This window comes from Artibeus jamaicensis, unplaced genomic scaffold (genome assembly GCF_021234435.1).
Source record: "Artibeus jamaicensis isolate MK-2021 breed Jamaican fruit bat unplaced genomic scaffold, CSHL_Jam_final contig_465, whole genome shotgun sequence".
Classification (NCBI taxonomy): domain Eukaryota; kingdom Metazoa; phylum Chordata; class Mammalia; order Chiroptera; family Phyllostomidae; genus Artibeus; species Artibeus jamaicensis.
The window spans coordinates 25,877,364-25,903,688 of record NW_026521843.1 but is presented as its reverse complement, the minus strand read 5'-3'; the positions used below and the strand labels follow the sequence as shown (position 1 = coordinate 25,903,688).

At 39.2% G+C, this 26,325-nt stretch overlaps 1 protein-coding gene across 6 annotated transcripts in view; it reads right to left on the bottom strand.

Annotated features, from left to right (window-relative positions):
• The window catches only part of MTA3 (metastasis associated 1 family member 3), a 167,146-nt gene that overhangs the window by 41,752 nt on the left and 99,069 nt on the right, over positions 1 to 26,325 (bottom strand). For all 6 annotated transcript variants that reach the window (XM_037162081.2, XM_037162082.2, XM_037162085.2 and 3 more), the window contains one exon: positions 7,419 to 7,607. In XM_037162081.2, coding sequence (XP_037017976.1) covers positions 7,419 to 7,607 — 189 coding nt within the window. The remainder of the gene's footprint in view (positions 1 to 7,418; positions 7,608 to 26,325) is intronic.

The following is a 26,325-nucleotide window of genomic DNA, read 5'->3' as shown; positions in this document are numbered from 1 at the left end:
TTGGTCCCACAACCATGTGTGGTGGATAAAAATTTGTGAGGGATATCTCAGGAGCAATGAGTCCCAGCCCCAGCCCAGGTCCCCTAAGCCTAGGGTTCCAGTGCCAGGAAGGTAAGTCCCCATAACTTCTGGATGCTAATACCAGCAGGGATTGAGTCGAAACTGCTGGAGTCCTAAGTAGTTATCCTTAAGGAACCCACACATAACCCTGGCTGGTGCAGCTTGGTGGACTGAGTGCCAGCCTGTGAACTAAAGGGTCGCCAGTTCAATTTTCAGCCAAGGCACATGCCTGGGTTGCAGGCCAGGTCCCTAGTAGGAGGTGCATGAAAGACAACCACACCTTGATGCTCCTCTTGCTCTCTTTCTCCCCTTCCACACTCTATAGATAGATAGATAGATAGATAGATAGATAGATAATCTTGGGGGGGGAGAAAGCTTAATTATATTAATTAAAGATAAAGTAGACCAACACAAGTAATACTACCATGAGTAAAGAAGCATGATTTAAAGATAAAAGGGTCAATTCACCACAAGAACAATCCTAAATGTGTATATACCTAGTAACAGAGTTTCGATATAATTAAAGCAAAAACCAAATTACAATTGATATGAGTAATAGAAAAATCCACAATTATAGCTAGAGACTTTTAATACTGCTCTCTTAATAAGTACTAGAACAAATGGACAGAAAATCAGTAAGGCTTCCAAAGGCTTGAACAACACTATCAATAAACTTGACCTAAGTAGCATTTATAGAACATTCCATCTGAAAGCAAAATATCTACTCTTTCCAAGAGCACATAGAACATTCACCATAACAGACTCAATCAAATCTCAAAAATGTAAAATTTAGAGGTGGTCAGACGCAAGAATTGGGACAAGGCAAGAGACCTAACAGAACCCCCACTGGTGGTAATGCGGGTGTGTAAATGGTGATCAGCTGCCACTGGGGATATCAGGCAAGAAAATCCCTTACTTCCCGGGTCCTCCCATACGTTACATAGCAAAAGCCGTCGGCCACTGCAGCGAGGAAGAAGTCTGAGCTCAACCATAAACCCCTGCCAGTAAAATGCAACACAAGGCAGAGGCTGGTGGCAGCAAAGGAGCTGTGGGAGTGCTGCCACTGAGACGTGAGCACGCAAAGCCTGCCAAAGACTGGGGCTTCGACAGGACAGTGGAGAAACCCTCCGTCCCCACACCGTGAACTGTGCACGCAGCAAACAGCAGCACCTTGCTACCGTGGGGAGAGGCTCCGTAGTGCAGGGCCTGCCGAGGTGGTGGCATCCCAGGCCCCACGTCAGGCACAGCAAAGAGTCTCAGGTCTATGGGTATTCAGAACCCCTCCTTTTCACCCCGTCAGTGAGGGATCCACCCCTCAAAACAATACAAGATGGCCAGTCATAGAACACACAACACCCGAGACAAAACAGATGAGGCTGACATAGTCACAGCTCAGGGGGAAAGGACATCATGGAGGGCCACAACAGCGGCTGCACTTGGGAACAGTGAGCCAGCAGGAGCTGTGGAAGTGAGGCTTTTGTACCCAGAGGGTAAGTGTGCCCTGGTTCCTAAGGACAGTTCCCGCGGGAGGATGTGACGGGCTTGTTAGAATAACTCTTCAGGCTGGTGGGGAAATGAAACCCAGAAGGCTGCAAACTGGGTGGAACGCTAGGGGAGCTAGTCAGGTGGGGAGCCTCTCCTTCTGAGTCAGGGGCAGATCTAGTAAAAACGGGGGAACTCATCATTAAGCTTCTGGGGCCCTGTGAGACTCGAAGGTGTCAAGGCCTTCAATGCAATAGTGCGCTAAAGGTAAGGAACGACAAAACCCAAAGCTGGCCCAAGTACTGACTAGGCAGACTCAACCCCCCACAGCCACGACCTGGAAGGGGAAGAGGCACGTGCGTTTCAGAACACAAATTCTACTTAACCCAGTCTGTGTGGCTGTTTACACAGGATGCTCCACATCCAATCACAGATACAGGACATCAAAAACGGCGTAATAAATGTCCCATTTTCAAGAAATAAATCAGGCAACAGACACAGACCCCCAATATGACCCAAAGATTGGAAATATCAGATATTAAATTATCATCACTACATTAAAGGATCTAGTTGAAAGGGTGGACAACACAAATAGATGGGTAATGTAAACGCAGATAGAAAGCATAAAAAATAATTAAATGTTAAGAAAAAAGCATGCTATGATATCTGAAGAATTCCTTTAACAAGTTTATCAGTATACTGGATATAACAGAAAGAAAAAATTGGTGTACTAAAAGATAAATCAATACAAATTATGCAAATTCATACACAAACAGAAAGAAAATCTCATCTCTAGGAAACACAGTGAACTACAAACAGAATAATTACAAAAGCACAACCAGGCACAATGTAGTAGTAAAACTGCTAAAAACCAAGAGTAAAGAGAAATTTTAAACACAAAGAAAAAGGAAATTTACATACATAACTTTCTCATCAGAAACTGCATAAGCCAAATAAATGCATTTAGGTATTGAAAGAGGAAAAAAAAAGAATTCTAGAAAGAATAAAAAATCTTTCCAAAGGAAGCAGGAAAAAGTTTTTCAGGCAAAGCTGAAGTCGTTGTTAGCTAAACATGTGCTACCAATAAATGACTGCAATAGAAGAAGTGTTTCAAATAAATGATCTAAGCTATGACCTTAAAATGACATCAGGAAAAGACAAAGTACCTTAACCCAAAGCAAGCTAAAGAAAGGAAATAATAAAAAAAATAATAAATAATAAAAGCAGAAAACAATGAAAGAGAAAAGTCAATCAAACCAAAGGCTGCTTCTTTGTAAAGCTCAATAAAAGTGAGAAGTGTCACCCTGGCTGGTGTGGCTCAGTGGACTGAGTGCCGTCTACTGAACTGAAAGGTCACCAGTTTGATTCCTGGCCCAGACACATGCCTGAGTTGCAGGCCAGATCCCCAGGTTAGAAAGCGTGAGAGGCAACTAGTAGATGTATCTCTCACAGATCAATGTCTCTTTCCCTCTCCTCCTCTCTCTAAAAATAAATTAAAATTTTTTGATCAGTCTAGGTCAGACTGATAAAGAAAAAAAGAGAGAAGGCCTACATCGGGAAAGCAAGGGGGACATCACTACAGATCCATCCCCCAGGCCTTAAAAGGATACTGTGAGACTATTATGAACCACCTTATGGCAATAACCTAGACAACTTAAGATAAAATGGACAGGGAGAGAGACATCAGCAACACAGAGGAATAGGAGATACGAATCTCATTCCCCCCACCAAAAAGAACAAAATAGTAAATAGTTATCAACAAACAAAAATAGTCCTGGGGGAAAAAAAATGACAAAAGAAAAATAGTCCTGGGAGAACAGAAGAGTCAAATTACGGCACCTATGGCAACACGGTGGAACAAATAATGAAGAATCACCACACAGAAAGAATCACTGCAGACAGCTTAGCTGAGCGAGACATCTGGAAAAGGCTAGGAACAAGGAAGAAGGGTGGAGGCTGTCAAAATAAGCCAGGAGGTGGGTACCAGGGAGGTCCACAGTGACCTGCTCTACAGAGGAGTCCAAGAGCTTTTGCCACTAGGACCTCATACAGCCCCTGCGACAGAATTCCTGCAGTTGTCACAGCATAGGCCTCTGCAGTGGGTACTGGCATGGACCACAGCAGCCTGCTCTGCAGAGAAACCGGCACCCGTGCCACTGGGAGATGCTGCTGAGTCACTCCCAGAAGACACTGCTGTGCCCCTACCCCTGAAACAGGGCTGCCAGCCCCCACCTCCAACTCCATGCATACCCCAGATCCCAGAGTCCTGCGTGCTCCACATGTACCTGCACTCTGACATCAGCTCCACAGTGCACACATCTCAGGTACCAGGACCCGGGAAAGGAGCCAGCACCCCAGACTGCTGTCACTCTATGAGCACACATCCCCACTCCTGGCTCTGTGGCAGACCCAAGTGTGCCCGTGCCTCACACCACCACCACCACCACAGGACACTCTAAAGTCAGACCCATTGCCAAGAGGGATCCCCTTGGCCATGGCATACCCCATGGAGAAAAAGGCAGCAGGAAGACCCCCTGCAGCCCTTGTCAATGCAGACTGTAACAGTTCTCACTGACACGGCACACCTGCAGCCATGGCCACGGAAGACCCCTGCAATTTTACCAACACTGACCTCAGCTGATGGAGCTAAATGCGAGTACGTTGCTTGGCCCTCCCCAACGAGCCAGTGCCCTCGCACCACCTGCTGGTGAAGGCCTGTCCCCACTAAAGCCCGTCTGTAAACATGGAAGAGGTCACTGCTCCATCAAACGCACAGACATCCACAGCAGGGTATGAGAAACATGAAAAATTAAGGGGATAAGATGCCACCAAAGGAACACAATAATTTTCCAGTAGCTGACCCCAAAGAAATGAGTATCTACTATTTGCCTGAAAATTTTTTTACTGTTTTGAGGAAGTTCAGTAAGTTATAAGAAAATACAGTTAGACAATACAATGAAATCAAGAAAACGATATACAAGCAGAATGAGCACAATAGAGAAATAGAAATAATAAAAAGGAACCTAACAGAAATCCTAAAGCTGAAGAATGCAAGAAATTAAATGAAAAATACAATACAGAACATCAACAACAGACTTGATTAAGCAGAAAAAATATACAAACTCAAAGACAGGTCATTAGAAATTACCCAGTTAGAGAAGGAAAAAAAAAAAAGAAGAATGGATCCAATTAGTAGAAAGAATGAAATAACAAAGATCAGAGCAGAAATAAATGAGATGAAAACTATAAAAATAGAAAAGATCAAGGTAACAAGGGGCTTTTTTTTAAAAAAAAAAAGATAAAACTGACAAAAACCTTTAGCTAGACTGAGAAAATAAGACTCAGATAAAAAGGCTCGTATATGAGAGACTCTTATGAACCAATACATGCCAACAAACTGGACAACCTAGGAAAAAGATCAATTCCTAGAAACACGACCTACCCAGACTGAATCACGAAGCAACAGAAAATCTGAATAGATTGTATATAACTTATAAGGAGACTGAATTAGGAATCCAAAACTGGTGATCAAAGAAAAGCTTAGGACTAGATGTCTTCGCTGGTGAATTCCACCAAACATTTAAGGAAGAACTGATGCCTATCCTTTCGTTATCTCTTATCTTTTTGGTAATAGCAGTCCTAACAGGTACGGGGTGATACCCACTGTGGTTTTGATTTGTATCCCTAATGATTAGGGATGTTGAGCACCCTTTCCTGCACCAGTCTTTCACCACTGAGCATGATATTAGTTGTGGGCTTGTCAAATATAGCCTTTAGGTTTATGTATTGCTTTTAAAAGTATTAGGGGGTAGGGTGAACAATTAGGTTTTTTTTAAGATTTTATTTATACTTAGAAAGAAGGGAAGGGACAGAGAGAAACATCAGTATATCAGAGAAACATTGACGGGTTGCCTCTTGCATGTCCCAACTAGGGACCTGGCTTGCAACCCAGGCATGTGCCCTGACTGGGAATTGAACCAGTGACCATTCAGTTCACAGGCCAGTACTCAACCCACTGAGCCACACCAGCCAGGGCAACACAATTTATTTTAAAACACCCAAGCTAAAAACAAAACAAAACAAAACAAAACATAAACCTTTTGGGCAGTTAAGCCTCCTGGTGTTATTTATACTTTTATGTTTTTGACACTGGTGGACAATTTCCGCCTCCGAACCACAACACATGTAATGTGACTGGCTCATCAACAAGAATTCTAACCACCTTCAGCAAAAACTAATATACACCACACTGCAAATTTACAAGGATTTGTTTAGAGTGTGAAGGTAACAAAAACCATCTAATAGCATTACTGTTGTTATGTTCACATAGTTATTTTCTTTCTCGTGTCAATGTCAGCCTCTGTGTCCAAGCAGACTGCACCACGGCTATTATTCAGTCACTCCCTAGTCCTGTGTTAGGTGCCCGGGAGTACTGTCTCCAAGTTTCATACCTCATATAAATCTTTCAATTTGCTGTTTTCTCCCTTTACCATCAGAGATCCAGCTGAAGTGCCAGATAACTCTGTGAAGCCATTTCTGATTTGATTGGCACAACCGATAATTCCTCTCCCAATACTCCATAACATCTGTTCATACTACTGACAGAAATAACTACATTTTGTTTTAGTTGCGTGTATGTGTTTCCATCTCTTGATCTTGATTATGAACTCACTCCCTGAAGTAATGTTACTTTTCTGTTGCAAGCCTGGTGCCTACGTGGCAATGGGGCATGTTGCAGATGCTCAGCAGACATTTGTTGAATTTGAATGAGTCCAGAAAGATTACTAGAATATAAAATAGGCATGTCGCACTCAATGCAGGGAAAGCAGTTTCACTCTAAAAGGGTTTCTCTTCTTCCATCCCTTTGTCATCAGACCTGCAGATTTGTATTATATTAATAACTGCACTGGTGTGTTATTCTGACCATCTGAAGCTAAATGCCACCAATGAATTTTAAATTCTCACCTGCACATCCTATAAACTGAAATCATGACATATAACAATCTGGGTATGAGTGACATTTTGCCAGAAGAAGAAAATGTCAGTGACACTAACAGCTTAAATTATCATGTTTGGAATTTAATGTACCCATATTGATAAATAATAATTTTGCTTCAGAAAGAATTCAAACAGAAATTCAACAACATAAAAGGCAGGATATTAGCTCACATCAAATACTTCACCATCTATAAAGATTCTATTATCATAATGTTTGAAAAGGATGACTGTTATAGATATCTATTAATGGACTTTCAAATGGAAATTTCTCCATTTCAAAGAGACTGTAGGCTTAATGAAAGAGCAATTCCACAAACACAAAGACAAAAGGAAGTACATAAAAGCATTAAAGATTATCTAGTATTTAAAAGGCAAGTAAGAAACTGCATATCATTAAGAGGAGTCAAAGATTGAAAGCCTATAAATCAGATTCTCCTACTCCGCTTTACAGGCTGTTTTCACATCAAAGGTCCACATCAAATTTAGACTCAACAAGGAGACAACCAGAAAAACATGGAAGGTCTAAAGGAGGGCCACAAGCCTAAGAAGCAGGACTCAGATATATTTAGCACAAGTGGTTAGACAATCTGTTCATACATTTTAACCTTAGAACTCAGAGAGGTGAAGAGGATGAATGCATACTGCCAAGGTTTACAGCAAGAACTAGGGCCTCCTGGCCCTGGGTCTTACTCACAATTACTTCCCAGAATAAATGTCAGCTTCTCCCTTTGTAAATACTAGCCTTCAATCTATGTTAACCAAATAAAAATTACTCATTACAGAATCGCTAAATAAATACTTTGAGGTTCACCAGATTTCAAAAACAAATAAAATATTCCCACCTTAACATTTTATATTATTCAAAATTTTCTACTTACAAAGTCTTGGCGTATATCGTTGAAGTCTTTGCCATATTTTTCCAGGGCCTCTTCAAATAAACTAGCTTCAGAGGCTGACCATTCTTCCATTTCATCTCTGCATAAAACAGGTCCTCCAAGTGGCACTAAGACACTAATTGCACTGCTCAAATCATAGCTGTGTCTATACAATGTATCCATAGCATGAAACTAAAGAAAACAAAATGGAGAGACAAGATCAGCCATAAATGCAAACCTGATTATTATAGAACAGAAATACTAAAGTGCATGATGCACTTCATTAACAATAATATACTTAGATGGTACTTGTTTTTTTTTTTTCCGCACAAAATTAAGGAAAAATTGAACAGATTACTTAGCAATTACTTAACATATTATCTGCTGCTTTAAGGAAATGCTGATTAGTGTCTTTTAAGGTGTGCATCTTTTTAAATGCATCCATTTGTTCTAGCAACCTAACCAGGAAGATCCAGGATCTCCAGGTATTAATTTGGGAACCCAGTAAGTTTCATCACCCTTTCCATTAAAAATGCCAAAGTCACTTCAGCTATTATACGAGGATGGCACAGCCTTACTGAACAGGGAAAAACAGATTATGTATCGCACAATGAGAAAGATATTCTCAGGTTGGACTGAAAGAATGATGTACTATGAAAGGAAAAATGGAAAGAAATCAATGGAACTGAGAATGAATGAGAGTTAAGACAAAAAATTACCAGTCCATGTAAAACAAACAAAATTAACCTAGCTGTGCTAAGAGTTAACTTGGTTGGCCCTGGCTGGAGTGGCTCAGTGGACTGACCACCAGTCTATGAACCAAAGGGTTGCCAATTTGATTCCCAGTCTGGGCACATGCCTACTTTGTGGACTAAGTCCCCAGTAGGGGGTGTGCGAGAGGCAACCATACACTGATGTTTTTCTCCCTCTCTTTCTCCTGCCCTTCCCCCCCTCTCAAAATAAGTAATTTTTTTTTTTTTTAGTTTTAAGTTGGTTGATATTTTTAAGCAAGAATGGATGACCAGGCATGCTTGGGACAGCTTGGTTGGTGGCAGTTTCCTATATATTTGAAGAGAGAGTGATTTGAAGGATAATTTGAAAGAAGAAAGATAGATTATAATAATATAATTGACTTTTTGCAAAAGTACCTTCGGTCTAGCATTTTCTACCCATCAAATGCAGAAAATAAACTAGGTTCCAAAAATTCGTAATTTAAAGTTTTGAAAAACTTGATAATTTTCTACTGGAGAGAAAGCGATTCATCCATAACCTGTACACACATTGTATGTGTAGCAGGAAAATGGCAAAACAGGATGATTCGCTCTGTCTCAAGCACGTATGTGTGGTGCAGATTTGGCCAACAAGGTGATCACATCTTTGCCAAGAGCTCATTTTGTTTAAACTTTCTAACATATGAAAGCCAAGTCATGCAATTTTTTTAAACACAGTGTATCTTCTGATATTTATTTCAAATTTCACAAATGGAGAGGTGTCACATCTACAAGACAAGAAGGGTCTTAAGATTTGGTGTGTAAGTAACCCCTAAGTATCTGATGGGGATGGCAGACAGTTCTCCCCTGGTGCAAGAGCATAAACTAAGCTCCAGTATCAACTAACATCTCTTAAAGGGGGGGAAATTAGCAAAAGTATGGATTAAAATATATGTATTTATGCTGTGATACATTAGAACATAAATTTGCTGACAGACCTAAAGGCAGGACTCAGGACACGTACACTTGTTTAGGCACAGTGGCTGAGTGCTTTAACAAGGGCTGACATTTCACCTAAAATAAATCACTGGACTCAAATAAACAATCTAAACTTATACCTAAAGGAACTAGGGAAAAGCAAAACAAAACAAACAAAGCCCAAAGTGTGTAGGAGGAATGAAATTATAAACATCAGAGCAAAAATAAACAAAATAGTCTAACAAAGTAATATAAAAGATCAATGAAACCTAGACTTGGTTTGTTGAAAAGATAAACGAAATAGATAAACCTTTAGCCAGACTCATCAAGAAAAAGAGAGGACCCAAATAAAATCAGAAATGAAAGAGGAAAAGTGACAACTGACATCACAGAAATACAAGGGATTATAAGAAAACACTGTGAATAATTTTGTCAATAATTAGACAATCTGGAAGATTTGGATAAATTCATAGAAAAACACAATCTTTCAAGACTAAGTCAACAAGAAAAACATCTGAAGAGACCAATAACCACTAATGAACCAACCATCAAAACATTCCTTACAAACAAAAGTTTTGGATCTAATGGCCTCACAGGTAAATGTTACCAAACATCAAAAAAGAATCAACACTTATCTTTCTTAAACTATTCCAAAAAATTTAAAGAAGGAAAGGCTCCCCAGCTCATTTTACAAGGCCACCATAACCATTATTCTAAAACCAGATAAAAGCATTACAAAGTAAGAAAATTATTTAAGTCACTATCCCTGATGAACACAGATGCAAAAATCCTCAACAAAATATTAGCAAACCAAATTCAGCAACACATTATAATGACTATACACCTTGATGAAGTGGGATTTATTCTTGGGATACAAGGTTTGTTCATTACCTGCAAATCAATTAACATTTTACACTGCATAAACAAAATTAAGGACAAAAATCATGATCATATCAACAGATACAGAGAAAGCATATGACAAAATCCAGCATCAAGTTATGATAAAAATCCTAAGCAAAGTGGGATTAGAGGGAACATATCTCAACATAATAAAGGACATATGTGGCAAATGCAAGCTTTTTCCTTAAGATCAGGAACAAGACAAGAATGTCTACTTTCATCACTTTTATTCAACACAGTATTGGAACAGAAATCGAACAAGAAAAAGAAGTCACGGAAATTAGAAAGAAGTAAACTGTCATTGTTTACAGATGACATAATACTCTACACATAGAGATTCCACCAAAAAACCATTAAAATCAGTAAATGAACTCAGTAAAAGTAGCAAGATACAAAATTAATATTCAGAAACTGGTTGCATTTTACACCAATAATTAATTATCAGAATGAAAAAATTAAGAAAACAATCCTATTTATAATTGCATCAAAAAGTTTGAGCAAGGAGGTAAAAATTCTGTACTCAGAAAACTCTAAAACAATGAAGAAAGAAACTGAAGAAGATACAAATAAGTGGAAGCACATACTGTGCTTATGGACAGGAATAATTAACTGTTAAATGTCCATACTACCAAAAGCAATCTACAGATTCAACACAATTCCTATCAAAATACCAATGATGTATTTCACAAAACTAGAGCAAATAATCCAAATATTTACATGGAACCAGAGAAGACCCCAGATAGCCACAGCAATGTTGAGAACAAAGAACTAAGTTGAAGGAATCACACTACTTGACATCAAACTATCCTATAATGCCATAGTAATCAAAACAGCATGGTACTAGCATAAAAACAGGCATGTAGATCAATGAAACAGAACAGGAGCCCAGAAATAAACCCACACCTGTGTGTTCAATTAATATTTAACAAAGGAGGCAAGAACATACAATGGAGTAAAGAGTCTATTCAGTAAATTGTATTGGGAAAGCGGAACAGATACATGCAAAGAGAAGAAGAAACTAGACCAGCTTCTTATACCATATACAAGAATAAACTCAAAATGAATTAAAGACTTAAATGTAAGACATTATACCATAAAAATCCTAGAACAAAACAGAGGGAATAAAATCTGGGACACTTCTCTGAGTAATATTTTCTCTGATTCATCTCTTTAGGCAAGGGAAACAAAAGAAAAAATAAGCAAATGGGACTACACCAAACTAAAAAGATTTTGCACAGGAAAAAAAAACTATCAACAAAATGAACAGACAACCCATTGAATAGGAAAACATATTGGCCAATGACACATCTGATAAGGGGTTAATATCCAAAATTTATAAAGAACTCAGACAGCTCAACACCCAAAAAATAAACAATCCAATTGAAAACTGGCCAGAGGACCTCAAAAGACATTTCTCCAAAGAGGACATACAGATGGCTAATAGACATATGAAAAGATGCTTGATATCACCAATCATCAGAAAGATGCAAAGTAAAACCAGAATGAGGCATCGCCTCACACCTGTCAGAATGGCTATCATCAATAATCAACAAACAACAAGAACTGACAAGGATGTAGAGGAAAGGGGATCCACATGCACTGTTGGTGAGATTGAGAATCAGTATAGACATTTCAGGAAACAGTATGGAGGCTGTTAAAAAAAAAAATCAAACACCCTTATGACTCAACAATTACACTTCTGGGTATATATCCAAAGAAATCCAAAATAGCAATTCAAAAAGATATAGCCACTCCAAATTCACTGCAGCATTATTTACAGTAGCCAAGACATGGAAGCCTCCTAAGTGTCCATCAATAGACAACTGGCAAATAAGATGTGGTACATATATTCAATGGAATATTACGTAGCTAAAAAGGAAGAATGGAATCTTACCATTTACAACAGCATGGATGGATGGACCTACAGGATATTATGATAAGTGAAATAAATCAGACAAAGAAAAATAACATAACTGGTATTGATTTAACTTACACATGAAAGCTAAAAAACAAAGTAAGTGAATAAAACAGAAACAGACCCATAGACACAGAGAATAACTGATGATTGACAGGTGAGAGGGAGTTTGGAGGGCTGGGTGAAAAGGATTAAGAATACAAGTTGGCAGGCACAAAACACTCATGTGAAAGTAGTGGATAGAGATATAGTCAATAATACTGTAATAACTGTGTATGGTGCCACGTGGGTACTAGACTTATTGGGGGGATCGCTTGGTAAGTCATATAAATGTCTGATCACTATGCTGTACACCTAAAACTAATATAACATTGAATGTCAACTGTCACTGAAAAATATAAGAACCACTGGATTCCAGAAAATAAAAGCAAGCAGGGACCTCATTATCAATTTCCTAGTTATAATCACAGCTAAGACCAAGGACCACGCACAGTCCTTTGCATATGTGTCACAATCATGGAATAAAACTTTAACTCAAGGGAATTGCTTCTCACTCTTCTGCAGCAGAGGTACAAAAACGTTTGGTTCGATCTTCACTCTTTGCTTATGCTCTGCAAACTCCAGAATCAAGTTCCCATTCTTCAGCCACTTGACAGACCTGGCAGTTTAGCTGAAGTGTACACCTTTAACCATTTTTACATTATCCCTGAAACTAAATGATTATTGTGTCTGGATATGTGACCTATGAAAATGAAGAAAAAAAAGAGTTCAACGACATTTAGGAATCCCTTCCATTAATAACGTGTTTTCATAAATGGTCATTTTTAAAACCCCTAAATTTACGATGAATTAATGAAACTAAAAAAGATTAAATGGTATTCAAAATCAATAAATATACAAATTAACTATGCTGCTGAGATTCCTTAGGAGGTATAAGTAATTTTTATAATTAACAGCGTTCTGAAGCCAAAAGTAACAGAATTAAATGAGTTTTTCTTGGCTGATATTATACCAACCACTCAAAGCATGAATTCAGTCTTTTGTTTGTGATAGGTGAATGAAAATGCTTTTCTTATAGGGACTTTTAAAACTGAGGATGAGCTATTATCTAAGAAGGCTTCAAAGAACCAAAGTAATATCTTAGGCTTTATAAGTAGTTATGACCAAAATCTCCAGTGACTGTCTGCTCTTTTCAGAGTGTGGTTGTGTATGCACTTGCTTTTGGAAGACTAATTCTTGTGCTGAGCCACTAATCAAATGGAACAGTGGGTCAGACTCACAGCTGACCAGGAGCTACAAAACCTCCAAAGCCCATATTTATCCCATAGCCCAGAGGAGGAGGCATTAATGATCAGTGTGCGTAGAAAATAAACATCCCACCAGGCACACATACTGTGGAATTCCTAGGGAGTGATTCCACTGAAATCAGTGACCGACCTGACAAAGGAAACCAGGGGATCACATGATTTGCTAGGAGTCCCTATTTACTCCATCTCTCTGATGCACATGGCCTTTCTTTTGAAAGGACTTTAATAGTCTAATCTTACCCTACAAAATATAACTAAAATACAGAAGATATTTTCTGTAATAGAAAAGACAATACCCGAAGCCCTGGCTGGTGTAGCTCAGTGGATTGAGCACAGGCCTGCGAACCAGAGTATCGCAGTTCGATTCCCAGTCAGGGCACATACCTGGGTTGCAGGCCAGTTCCCAGCAGGGGACACATGAGAGGCAACCATACATTGATATTTCTCTCCCTCTCTCCTTCCCTTCCCCTCTAAAGATAAATAAATAAAATCTTTTTAAAAAAAAATTTAAAAAGAAATAAAATGCTAAACATTTATTTAAAAAAAAAAGAAAAGACAATAACCAATATAGACTCACAGAAATAAGCTAAGAAAATATGTAGGAGTTTGAAAACAAAAAACAGTAATTGGTTTATCAGTAAGATAACAGAAACTCAAAAAGCTAGACATACTAGAGAACATACTGGCAGTTCCATTTATATGGACTTTGAGAAGAATAACAATTATTTGATGGTGAGAAATGTCTCAATAATCATTGTGGGGAGACCACTGATGGGTAGGGGCATAAGAACCCTTTTGGAATTTAGCAGTGGAATTTTTTTTCTAAACCTGGGTGGTGGTTACAAATACACTTACGTAAAAATGTATAAGCTGTACATCTAAAGTGTAGGATACTTAATACACTTTACGGCATGTACACCTTAGTTTAAAATAGCATAAAAGAACTTAATCCCTAAATGCAGTTTAAAAAAAAAAAGGAGGCTTCTCTCCAGATAAATACAAAATTACAGTCTTTCCAATAGCTATACAGATAACACACGACAAGATCCATTCAAAACTAAATTTTAAAAATCATGAGAATTCGGCACAAGCTGTTCTCTTTGCCAAATAGCACTGAAGGTGTTGTCACATTTCATCTCATTCACAACAGATGGAGATGACAAATACAAATATTTTAGGAGAAAGGCTGACAATGAAATCTTGGCAGTGAAATTCTCATCCTCCGTTCACTAGGCAGAGAGTCGCACTATGGTAGATGGGGTTATTGTCCAGCAAACACTTGTTTCCTCCCCTGGACCTGCACGGGAGGGTATCCGCCCCCTCTGTTGGTGTTGGGCCTGGACAATGACTTGAGTGGCCAATAGGTTGTTTAGGTATGTGACTTAACAGAGTCCTCACGTGTGTTAGTGCATCTGGACTTGCCCCCTTGTGCTACTGATCTCTGCCAAAAGAAGACGAGACACAGGAAGAAGATCTGGTCACAACCTGCAGCGTGGCCCCGGTCCAGTTCAGAACCCTAGACAACCTTTAGACGAGTGTACAAGAAATCAGCACTTGTTGTTATAAGCCACTGAAATTCTGGGGAGTGAATAATGGATACTGTGTTTTTCCTCGGAGAATAAAGAACTCATTCAGCCAGTACTAGAAGTGCTGTGAACGGACAGCCCTCAGCTGCCAGCCCTCTTTGGAGTGACCTCAGTTTAAGGAACAGTCATCACCCCAGGCCACGCTCTCTCCCTGCAGAAGCCTGCATCCAGCAAGGCAGGAGAAAGGCCCAGCCCTTCACGCTGATTTGGGAATGAGTCTCCAGAGCAGCCCACAGACTCAACTGAGGCTTCCAGTCAGATTGTTTCCTAGCCCACTTCTCCCTCCATTAAATCCTGCCTCCTCCTTCCCCTCTCTCCCACAAGTGCTCAACCCAAAGGTCCTCCCTGATAAACTTCCTGCATGCAAATCTCCATCTCAACGTCTATTTCCCAGGAACCCAGCCTCTACCATGTAGCATTATTTTGACAACAGCTAACTGATATCCATATACAGTCAATACTAACTACTGATTTCCTGATAACCTGAAAAAACTTCATATGTCTACCTCCAGCACAAATTACAGCATTCAGAATATCAGATCTACTTAAAAATTAATAAGCATTATTGAGCATATGGTTTTTCCAAGCAGAAGATGAATATAAACTCTCATGAGTAAACCTCAAATCATGACTAAGGCAAAATTTCTTCTATATAAAAAAATTTTTATATGCTATTTTTACTTCATTGCATAGTACTCAAAACAAAATTCCTCATTCACTGTCAAACTTGTTGAGACTTAGCTTTCATTCACTCAAATCTCAAGTATCAATCTATGCGACACCTGGGGTCATGTTCTTATGTGTGCTCATACCTTTAAATCATCACCACAAGAAAGCTACTGGGTGGCAGGCTGTGGGAACCTCTTGGCCCTAAAAGTCATTTCCAAACATACCAAGAGCAGAACTATGGGTTCTTCACCCCCTGGCTGACTCTAGACACAAACCAGGCAAATATGTAACACAACTGTGTGAAGACACTGAAGAACAGCCATGGCAGACAAGGAGAGGCTGAGATGATTCAGGATGAGGAAGTATGAGAAGAGAGCTTACACACTGGCCCTGGCTTTCACCTTGAAGGCATTTTCTGGAGAGAGACTGCCACAAGGGAGAGGTGAGATTTCAGGCCCTAAAGGAAATCAAAACATATTATAGGAATTGGTAGCATACATGTCCTCAGACCACAACCTCCAAGGCAATCAAGATAAATTTACTGATTGAACCTCATTTCCTGGGAAATTAATTCATAATCAAATGCAAAATTATGAAGTATATTAGAAACTATTTAGAAGCAAATGATAAAAACATACTATATATCAAAATACATGGTACTGTCAAGGTGGTAATTAGGGACATTTATAATCTTAAATATTAATAAGTAGACTAATGAAATTAGTGGGCTAAAAATTGGTCTTAAAAATCTAGACGAGGGATATCAGAGTAGACCCAGAGAAATGTAAAAGAAGAAAACAATAAAAAACAAAATCAGGACTTCTGGACAAGGTGGAAGTGCAGGTAGACTCGTTCTGTCTCTGTGTACAACTACAGCAAAAACTACAACAAGACTACAAGTGTCACCCAGATTCACCAGAAAATCGAGCTGTATGGAAGTCTGACGACCAAGGATTTAAGGGGGGGCAGAGATGTGGAGTGACGGGGGAGGAGGCGGAATGGGCGGTTCCGCTTGTGGCGGCTATCAGTCTGAAGGGATGCCTCAGAACCAAGCGATCCTGGCCCCAGACCAGACCGCCCAGCACAGGGTTCCAGTACCAGGAACGTAAGTCCCCATAACTTCAGGCTGTAAAAGCTAAAGGGGTTTGGAGTGGGGAAAGAAACTCAAGGTTTCTCAGGAGACTCCTCTTAAATGACATGAAAAGGTCTCAGCACTTATGCAGACCCACCCTGTCTGGGATTCAGCACCAGGGCAACAGCTGGAAGGCCACAAGTGGTATGTGGGGTAAAGCGGAGAAAGTGAGGTAACTGGCAGCAGGGCGGGTGCTGAGAGACAGCTTCCGATCCCAGGCAATCTCAGAGGCCAGGCAGTGGCACTGTCCCTCTCTGTGCCATCTCTTACACAGAGCCACAAAGTGGTGAAACAGGTTGCCCCACCTTGGAGATTACCTAAGGCTCTGCCCCACACAATTTATAGGTGCCTTTCCTACAACAGGCCATCTTATGAAGACAGGGAGTAAAAGCAGCTTTACCTAATACACAGAAACAAACACACGGAGGCTGCCAAAACGAGGAAACAAAGAAACATGGCCCAAATGAAAGAAGAGAACAAAACTCCGGGAAATTACTAAATGAAATGGAGATAAACAACATATCAGATGCAGAACGCAAAAATACTGAGGATCAGGAGGCTCAAAGAACTCACGGGGCACTGCAACAACATAAAAGAAGACTCAGGGAAAAATGAAGGCTGCATTAAATTTTAAAAAAAAAAAACCCTACAGGGAACCAATAGTGGAAGCAATGAAGTCTAGAATCAAATCAATGATACAGAACATAAGAAGAAAAGCATTCAACCAGAACATCAAGAAGAAAAAAAGAATTTGAAAAAATGAGGATAGAATAAGGAGCCTCTGAGACATCTTCAAACTTACCAACATACAAATCACAGGGATGTGAGTTCCAGCCAGGATGGAGGCGTAGGTAGAAACCCTTCCTTGCACAATCAAAAGGAGGATAACAACCAATCTAAAAACAATAAACAACCAGAAGTGCTGGAAAATCAAATCACAGGGATGCCAGAAGGAAAAAAGGAAGAGCAAGAAATTGAAAACTTAATTGAAAAATAATGAAAGAAAACTGCCCTAATTTAGTGAAACATAGAAAATAGACACAGGAAGCACAGAGAGTCCTAAACAAGTTGGACCCAAGAGGACCACATCAAGACACATTATAATTAAAATGCCAAAGGTTAAAGAAAAAGAATCTTAATAGAGCAAGAGAAAAGTAAAGAGTTACCCACAAAGGAGTTCCCATAAGATTGTCAGCTGATGGGGCTGGCAAGAAGTATTCAAAGTGATGAAAAGCAAGGGCTTGCAACCTAGATCAATCACTCTATCCAGCAAAGCTATCATTTAGAATGAAAGGGCAGAGAAAGTGCTTCCCAGATAAAGCAAAGCTAAAGGAGTTCATAATTACCAACTCATTACTATATGAAATGTTAACAGGAACTATAGAAAAGAAAGATCAAAATTATGAACAATAAAAAGGCAACAAATTCATGAGTATCAACAATTTGCTTATAAGCAAACAAGCAGAATAGGAACAGAATCATACATATTGAGATCATTTGGAGGGTTATCAGCTGGGACAGGGAAGAAAGAGAAGGGAGGAAAAGGTGCAAGCGTTAAGAAGTACAAACTGGTAGATACAGAATAGACGGGGAAGTTAAGAACAGTACAGGAGATGGAAAGCCAAAGATCTTTTACGTATGACCCGCGGACGTGAACTAAGGGAGGGGATGGCTGGAGGGAATGGGGGTACCAGACAAAGGTGGCGAAGTGGGGAAAACTGGGACAAATGAAACAGCATAATCGATGAAATACATTTTAAAAAATAAATACAAAAACGAATGATACAGAAAATCAACTAAACTGAAATCTCACTCTTTTAGACAATTAAAGAAGAAAACTCTGGTACGACTGTCAAGGGAAAAGAAAGGGGAACCACAGAAACAACAAAACAGAAAAGCCACTTCTACCTGCAGATATTGCAAACTTTTCTAGTTAAAAATACTGTAAAAATCTGTGTTGATAAATTTGAAACTTAGGAAGAAATGGAAAAATCTGACCAAACGGTCTTAAATAGAATAAAATCTTATTCTAATTACAACCTCAACCCAAATTGAGGATAGTCAGTAATAATTCTACTACTACTAATGATGGCCCATGCTCTTCCAATTGCCGCGGTTCTGAAAGACAGAAAGAAGGAGGAACTGTTCATTCAGAATCGAAGTACATTAAAGAGCTATGACTACTAAATGCAGTCAGTGATTCTCAAGCAGACCTTGTACCAGAGAAGAAAATTCCTTTTCTTTTGTTGTAAAGGACAAGTAGCTGAAACAACTAGCAAATCAGACGAAAGCCTCCAGATTACGTAGCGGTGCCGCAGCAGTATTCACTCCCTGAATGTGACTCTCACACTGTGGCGGTGCAGGAGAACAGTCTTACTCTTTCGGTAAACACTCTTCAAATACTTAGCAATAACGGGACATCTATTCTGAAACTGTTCAATAACAGTAATATGTATATAGAGAGAGGATGATGAGGAGAATGTATTAAATATTGACACTTGGGGGACCTGGGTGAAGGAAATATAAAGTCTTAGTACTTTTGCATTCTCAAAAACACAAAGCTAAGTTTTAAAAAACTATAAACACAAGCCTTCATTAACTCATGCTTATGAATCCAAAGCTCTTCACAATGACTCAAAGAAAACAATTTTCATTTTATTTCCCCATAATTTCGATTTACAGTGATTTTTCTGATGCGTCTTAAATTCATGGAAGAAGTAGTGTGAAAGGCTATATATACCAAAAAAAAACTAATTTAAGCTTAAATTTTAAAAAAATGTATGTAGAAATAGACCCTAACATACACAAACACTTCTCTGAGGACAATTTGCACTATTTCTAAGCTCATTTAATATCATTTAAAAATTCTTATCTGTAATAAATCATCACACAAAAAAGAAGTGTGTCTAATATAGAATATTATTGCCTTAATTGTATATTTAGAACAAAGGAAAAGTTCATGTTTCATATATTTTCACTGTAACAGTAGTCCATTAGTTCTAATGTAATTTTACAAATTTGGAAACACAGACTGTACTAATAAGCAATTGATTTTTTAAAAATTACATGAATTCTCATTTTATCAATTTTATATTCATTTTTAAAGACTAGATTTCTGGTACAAGTTGATGCTTAAAATGTTAACCAAAAGATTTATACGTTCTGCTGAGTACAATTACTTTAAAAAATGTAATGAGCCCTGGCTGATGTGTGGCTCAGTGGACTGAGTGCAGGCCTGTAAATAAAAGGATCGCGGTTGATTCCCGGTCAGGGCACATGCCTGGGTTGCAGGCCAGTTCCCAGCAGGGGACACATGAGAGGCAGCCACACATTGATGTTTCTCTCCCACTCTTTCTCCTTCCTTTCCCCTCTCTAAAAATAAATATATTTTTTAAAAATGTAATGAGTACGGTTTGCAAGCTGCCCTCAAATTCCCAGTACCTTCAAGGTTCTAAATGAAATATGTGACTTGAACAGGACTTACAAATAAAGAGAATCGAGTGCAAGATTAATGGCTACCAATTTTACAAACAGCTAATACCAGAAGAACAAAATTACTATCGGTTGAATCAACTTCCTCTTCTTTCTAAGTTTTTTTTCTTTCTTTTTTTTAAAGATTTTTATTTATTTATTTATTTATCTTTAGAGGGGAAGGGAAGGAGAGAGGAAGAGAAACATCAATGTATGGTTGCCTTTCGTGTGTCCCCTACTGGGAACTGGCCTGCAGGGAACCGGCCTGCAACCCAGGCATGTGCCCTGACTGGGAATCGAACCGCGATTGTCTGGTTCGCAGGCCCGCACTGAATCCACTGAGCTACACCAGCCAGGGCCTCTAAGTTTTCCTTGAAGGGAAATTTTTATTGTAAAAATTATACCTTGTTATAAGGAGAAATTATAGAGTGATTTTCTTGTAACAAGCATATTAAAATGTATGATTAATCCTAGCTTAACAATCATATTCAAACTTGATAATCTACTACAATGACTGTAAAAATGGCATTACAAAATCCCTTTCAGACAATCAATAGTGCTAAGAAATCAGAAGTAAATGAGTTGCGACAAAGATTGAGTGGAAATGGCACCATTGTTATCATTATCTTGTCAACAATAACAACTAATATTTATTGAGCTCTTACACTGTGCCAGACACTGTTCTGAATTATTTACAAGTATTATATATGGTAACTCAGGGACAGGCTCTTCCAGAAACTGAGAAGAGGGCGCCAGAGGTCTTGTTTGGGACACTGAGGCATCACCTTCTGTCCTTCCCAGTGAGGACAGGGCCTGGAACAGGCTTCAAGAGGTGCGCGTAAGAGCCCAGTGTTTGTGAACACTGCCTTCAGCGAAGGATCATGAACTGTTCATTCTAATTTCTTCTGGAATGTTGATGGAAGTACACAAAGATTTGTTACATAGCAATAAATCAGATGTCTTCCACTCGACCTGGGCAGCCAATGTCACAGAGAGTTCTACACCCCTCAGAGAATTCAGGCCCAAGAAAATCAGCCCAGAGGCATGCCCCGGGGAACAACTGCAGTTCTACCAAGTTTCTACACTTGGAAACATGTATTAGCAACTTTCAGAAGTATATCTATAATACACTCTTCTTGTCAATCCATAATCCCGTGAAACAGGGCTGGTAGGTTTTATTATTGTACCCACTGCAGACGAGACAACCCGGACACAGAGAGGTTAAGTCACTCACATAAGCTACAGTTCCAGAGGGAACCAAAACCACAGAATCATGAAAGGGTACCCATCTGTACACCCATGTTCACAGCATCATTCCCAACAGCCAAGATAGAAACAACCTGTTTCTACTGATGGGTGAATAAACACAATGTGTATCTAAATACAATGGAATGTTATTATTCAGCCTTAAAAAGGAAGGAAATGCTGACGCATGCTACAACATGGAAGAACCCTAAGAGACATTAACTATGTGAAATAAGCAAGTCACAAAAAGGCAAATGTTGTGTGTTTCCACCTAGATGAGGTATGTAGAGTAGTCAGATTCATAGAGACAAGGAACAGAACTGTGGTTGCTAAGGGCTACGAAATGGGGGAATGAGGGGTCATTTAATGTGTCTGGAGTTTCAGTTGGGAAGAATGAAAAAGTTCTATAGATGGAGAGTGGTTACGGTTGTACAATAAGGTAGATACTTACTACCAAAGAATGGTACACTTATAAATGGTTAAAGTGATCATTTTTTTGTTGCGTATATTTTACTACACTTTTTAAACAAGTGTTTCCAATACCTAAATCACTCAATAACTCCTGGTCTCAGACTGTGTGTGTATAGCTCTGAGGATACAATGATATTAGAATTCAAACATACCACACTCTTTAGTGATGAGATGTACTCAGTAAAAGATTTTAAAATGTTGAAAAACAATGGAATAGAAATAATATACTCCAATAACCTTTAAAAAAAAATCTGTCCCAGGGAAAGGTACAGAGAATAAGTAGCATAGATGGCAGGCAGAAAATAGGGGGAGGGCAAGAATAGTATGGGAAATGTAAAAACTAAAGAACTTAAGACACATGGACATGAACTAAAGGGGGGGGATGTGGGAGGGAGAGGGTGTGCAGGGTAGAGGGGAATGAAGGGGGGAAATGGAACAACTGTAATAGCATAATCAATAAAATATATTTTAAAAAATCTGTCCCAGAAATGGAAATTAATTTGCTCATTCTCAAATATTTACTAAATACCTAGTATGTATGCCAGGAAAAATCTTTGGTGCTATAGATTCAATAGTGAAGAAAGACACAGTAACTATATTAATGAATATTACAAGCTGAATATTGTGGGGAATGAAAAGGAGAAAAATAGACCGTAATCAGATAATCACAAACATGAATGTCTGATTATAAACAACCAACCTGGAAAAACATGGCTGGTTCTGTTCATGAGCACAGGACAAAGTAACCTGCCCTAGACTGATGTACTAGAAAAGAATTGAAAAAAGAGTAAGGCTTAACTAGTGGGACTATGGGAGTATCCAGGCAGAGGGAACTGAATGTGCAAAGGTCCTGTGGCAGGAGACAAACCAGGAAACCAAAGAAATGATAGAGCCTGGCTGGAGCCCCAAGGACGCTGAGGACAGTACGTGGGCAAGGGACTAGAGACACAGGCCAGGCAAAACCCTACAGTCTCGCTGACTGCTTTAAAGAACCAGGTTTTTACCTAAATGCAATTAAAAGCCACTGAAAGGATGTAAGATTGGAGGCAGCCAAATCAGAGCTTCATTTTTAAAAGATCATACATAATATAAGAATTAGAAATGTTTCTGGATAAAATTTCCTCACTACTAAATCAACACAGCCTGACCCTTCCCAGAATCAGACTTAGCACTGGGAAGCACAAGTTTCTGGGCCTGATTCTGTCACTAATTAATGAGTCTTTATATAAAAGTTACTTTACCACTATCTCTAATACAGTCTATCTTAGAAGATTTCTAAAGCTCCAAACAACTCAAAACATTCTTTTTCTGGAATCCCACCCTCCAACTTGCTTTAGTCCTCAGAGCCCAGGCAAAAGAGGAATCCAGTACTTACACGATCTTTACCTATTGATAACCTTGAGGCTCTGCTCCAGCCACAGCTCCCTAACAACTAACACCCTCTGGGGCACTCCAGTCCTCCAGCCACTAGAAGCAGATGACGAACAGGCAGTAACAGGCTGGGTCAGCCCACTACTACTTACTAACCACCTCAGGCTTTGCTCTGTTCTAAGGAATTTTGTTTCCCTAAGGCAGTAAAGGTCCGTGTAAGTATTTTAATAAACTGATGTTTTTCTTTACATATTGTTCAAAGTACACTTTAATTTTTAATAAAACAAGGATGAAACCTAGGAAGCCTCCATGACTTCAATGTTCTAATAACAGTAAGTCTTACATTACATACATTAGACTAGCAGTGTTTGAAATTCGCAGTCCAGCTATGTTCACGAACAGATCTCAAAATGAGAAGGTAGATCTAGTGACCTACTGGCAGCTTAAGAACCTGCTCCCACAGTATTACTGGTGACATGACAAGTAGAACACATGAGTCGTCTTGGATAAACGGATGTGTCCGGTTAGGGGTGCTGAAAGCCTGGTTGTGGCCCTCACTGAAAAAGCACAAGAAAACCACCCAGACGGGCTACCAAGGTCCTTGTGGTTCACCGACCCCACCTTCTCTGCAGTGGGAGGTCTTCAGATCCACTGTCTGCTCACTTGATATAGAAAGGTACTAACCTGATCTGTTAGAGGCCTGCAAAGACTGAAAGAATAATAAACACTGGACTCTCCAAATTCAGGTGAATAAAAAAATCTATTTCCATTTAATAACACAAAACAACTTAGCCTTTCTCATGTTCTTTTTGGGGGAAAAATCTGCAAACTCATATTATCAACAAATTAATAATCAATTTTTAACTACTCCCACTCATTACTGTATTTTAACATCGAAGTGGGAAAGCCTAATACCACTGAGCCGGCATCTGTGACAAGGCATCAATTTCTTTCTGCTTTGTCAACTTCTAAAAGATGTCAATTGTATGGCACTGAAAACATAATCTCAACAGAACATACACAGAAAGAGTCCAAGGAAAGTTGAACCTAGAGTAGAGAGAGCAGGAAATCAAGGCATTTAAATGTTGCAGAAAAAAACCCTGCCTGGTGTGGCTCAGTGGATTGAGCACCGGCCTGCAAACCAAAAGGTCACTGGTTTGATTACCTGTCAGGACACATGCCTGAGATACATGCTAGGATACTGGGGGGAGGGGGAGGGTGTGTATGTGGGGGGTGCGCTCCAGAGGCAACCACACTTTGATGTTTCTCTCCCTCTCTTCCTCTCTCTAACAACAAATAAATAAAATCTTTTTTTTTTAAAGTCACAGAAAAGAGAACAGACATTCTTCAGTGCTGCCCAATCTAAGATATACAACATTAATAATGTTTAAACCCAACCCATTTTAGTGAGAATGAAACAGAACAGGTAATCTGGTACAGGAGAGAGAACTCCTCAGTAGACCTCAAGAACCAATCCAAATCCTGTCTCTGAAACCGGTCATACAAACACATCAAACCAGAATTTCCTGAGCCCCTGAGTATACTGCTGCTTAAAAACAATTACAGTAATAAATAATTTAATATTAGATGTAATGTAAAAGTGACCTCCAAATTGCTAAATACAAAAGAAAACAAACAGAAGAGATGAAAAAAATGGAGGATCTGAAAGTACCTGCCTAGAAGGAGCTTAACAGCCCAGTATTGTAAAGGACATGCACAAAATGATCTTTAAACTAATTAAGGTATATAAGCTGTGCCTTCCTTTTTATTTTTATTTACTTACTTTTTTATCCTCATTCAAGAACATATTTACTAATTTTGAGAGAGGGGAAGGGAGAGAGGGAGAGAAGCATCAATGTGAGAGAGAATCATAGACTGGTTGCCTCTCGGACGCACCCAGGGTGGAGATTGAACCTACAACCCAGGTACCATATTTTGCCGTGTATAATGAATACTGTTTTGCCCAAATTTTTCAGGGAAAAATATGGATGCACGTTATACATGGGTAGCACTAATTCAGTACTATATAAATATTTTTAATTCTTTTACTTATACTTATGTGTTAAAAGTGTAACTCTGGAAAGTAATAATGATATCCACGTATAAAATAATACCCTGGGAATGTGATAATCAGTTTTGTCGCTAAAACTAAATAAATAAATAACTGAATTGAAAAATTAACACAAAATATTTTTTTCCTGAACGTTTGAACCAAAACCATGGGTGCGCATTCTACACACGAGCACATTACACACTGCAAAAGATGGTATGTGTCCTGACCAGGAATCAAACCCGTGATCTTTCAGTTTATGGGATGATGCTCCAACCAACTGAGCCACACTGACCAGGGCAGCTGTGTCTTCTCTAAAATGCTTCTTTTATAAATGGTCTTCTTCACTGACAGAAAAAAACACCGAATGTTGAAAAGTCGGTGGTCTTCCACCAGAAATTCACCTGCTATCCCACCAGTTACCAGCAGTGGGAAGCAGAGAGTTGCTGCAGCCGCTCACCTGTCAAGACTTCAGGCAAGTCAGCCTGAAGTGTGTCCTAAGGGCTCTGTGCCATCTCACAAACAGGCTTTCTACCCTTACTCCTCAGACAAAGTAGAGGGAATCTGCTGAACTATTACAGGGATAGCATCCCCAATCATAATCTAAGAAGCATTATCTCACAAAAACAATGTTAAACCACAAGAGACTGGGCTTCATAAGTAACAGTATCAGCTATACAAGGCAAGATCATTCAATATTCAAAAAAAGTTTTCCGGGTTCTCATAAGAGATGAAAGAGTGTGTTAAACTTCTAGGAGAAACATGGTGGGGGGAGCTCAAACTCTGTTCCACATGACTTAGACCCCGTGTTAAAAGGGAGTTCACTTGGGGCTTGTCTCACCAGCTACATCATTTACTGCAATATATGGCACTTACACAGGGACAAACAGATCAACAAAACGTAGAAGAGATCAGATATCCAACGCAGACCTAAGCATATCTAAAACCTTTAAATAAGACAGAAGTGGCAATACAAAAATCACAAGGAAAGAAGAAATTCAATAACAGGTAATGTGATGATTAAGTTTCTATATGGAGAAAACAAAATTAATGATATCCCTACTTCACTCCACTCTTAAAAATAAACTCCAGATAGGTGAACAGT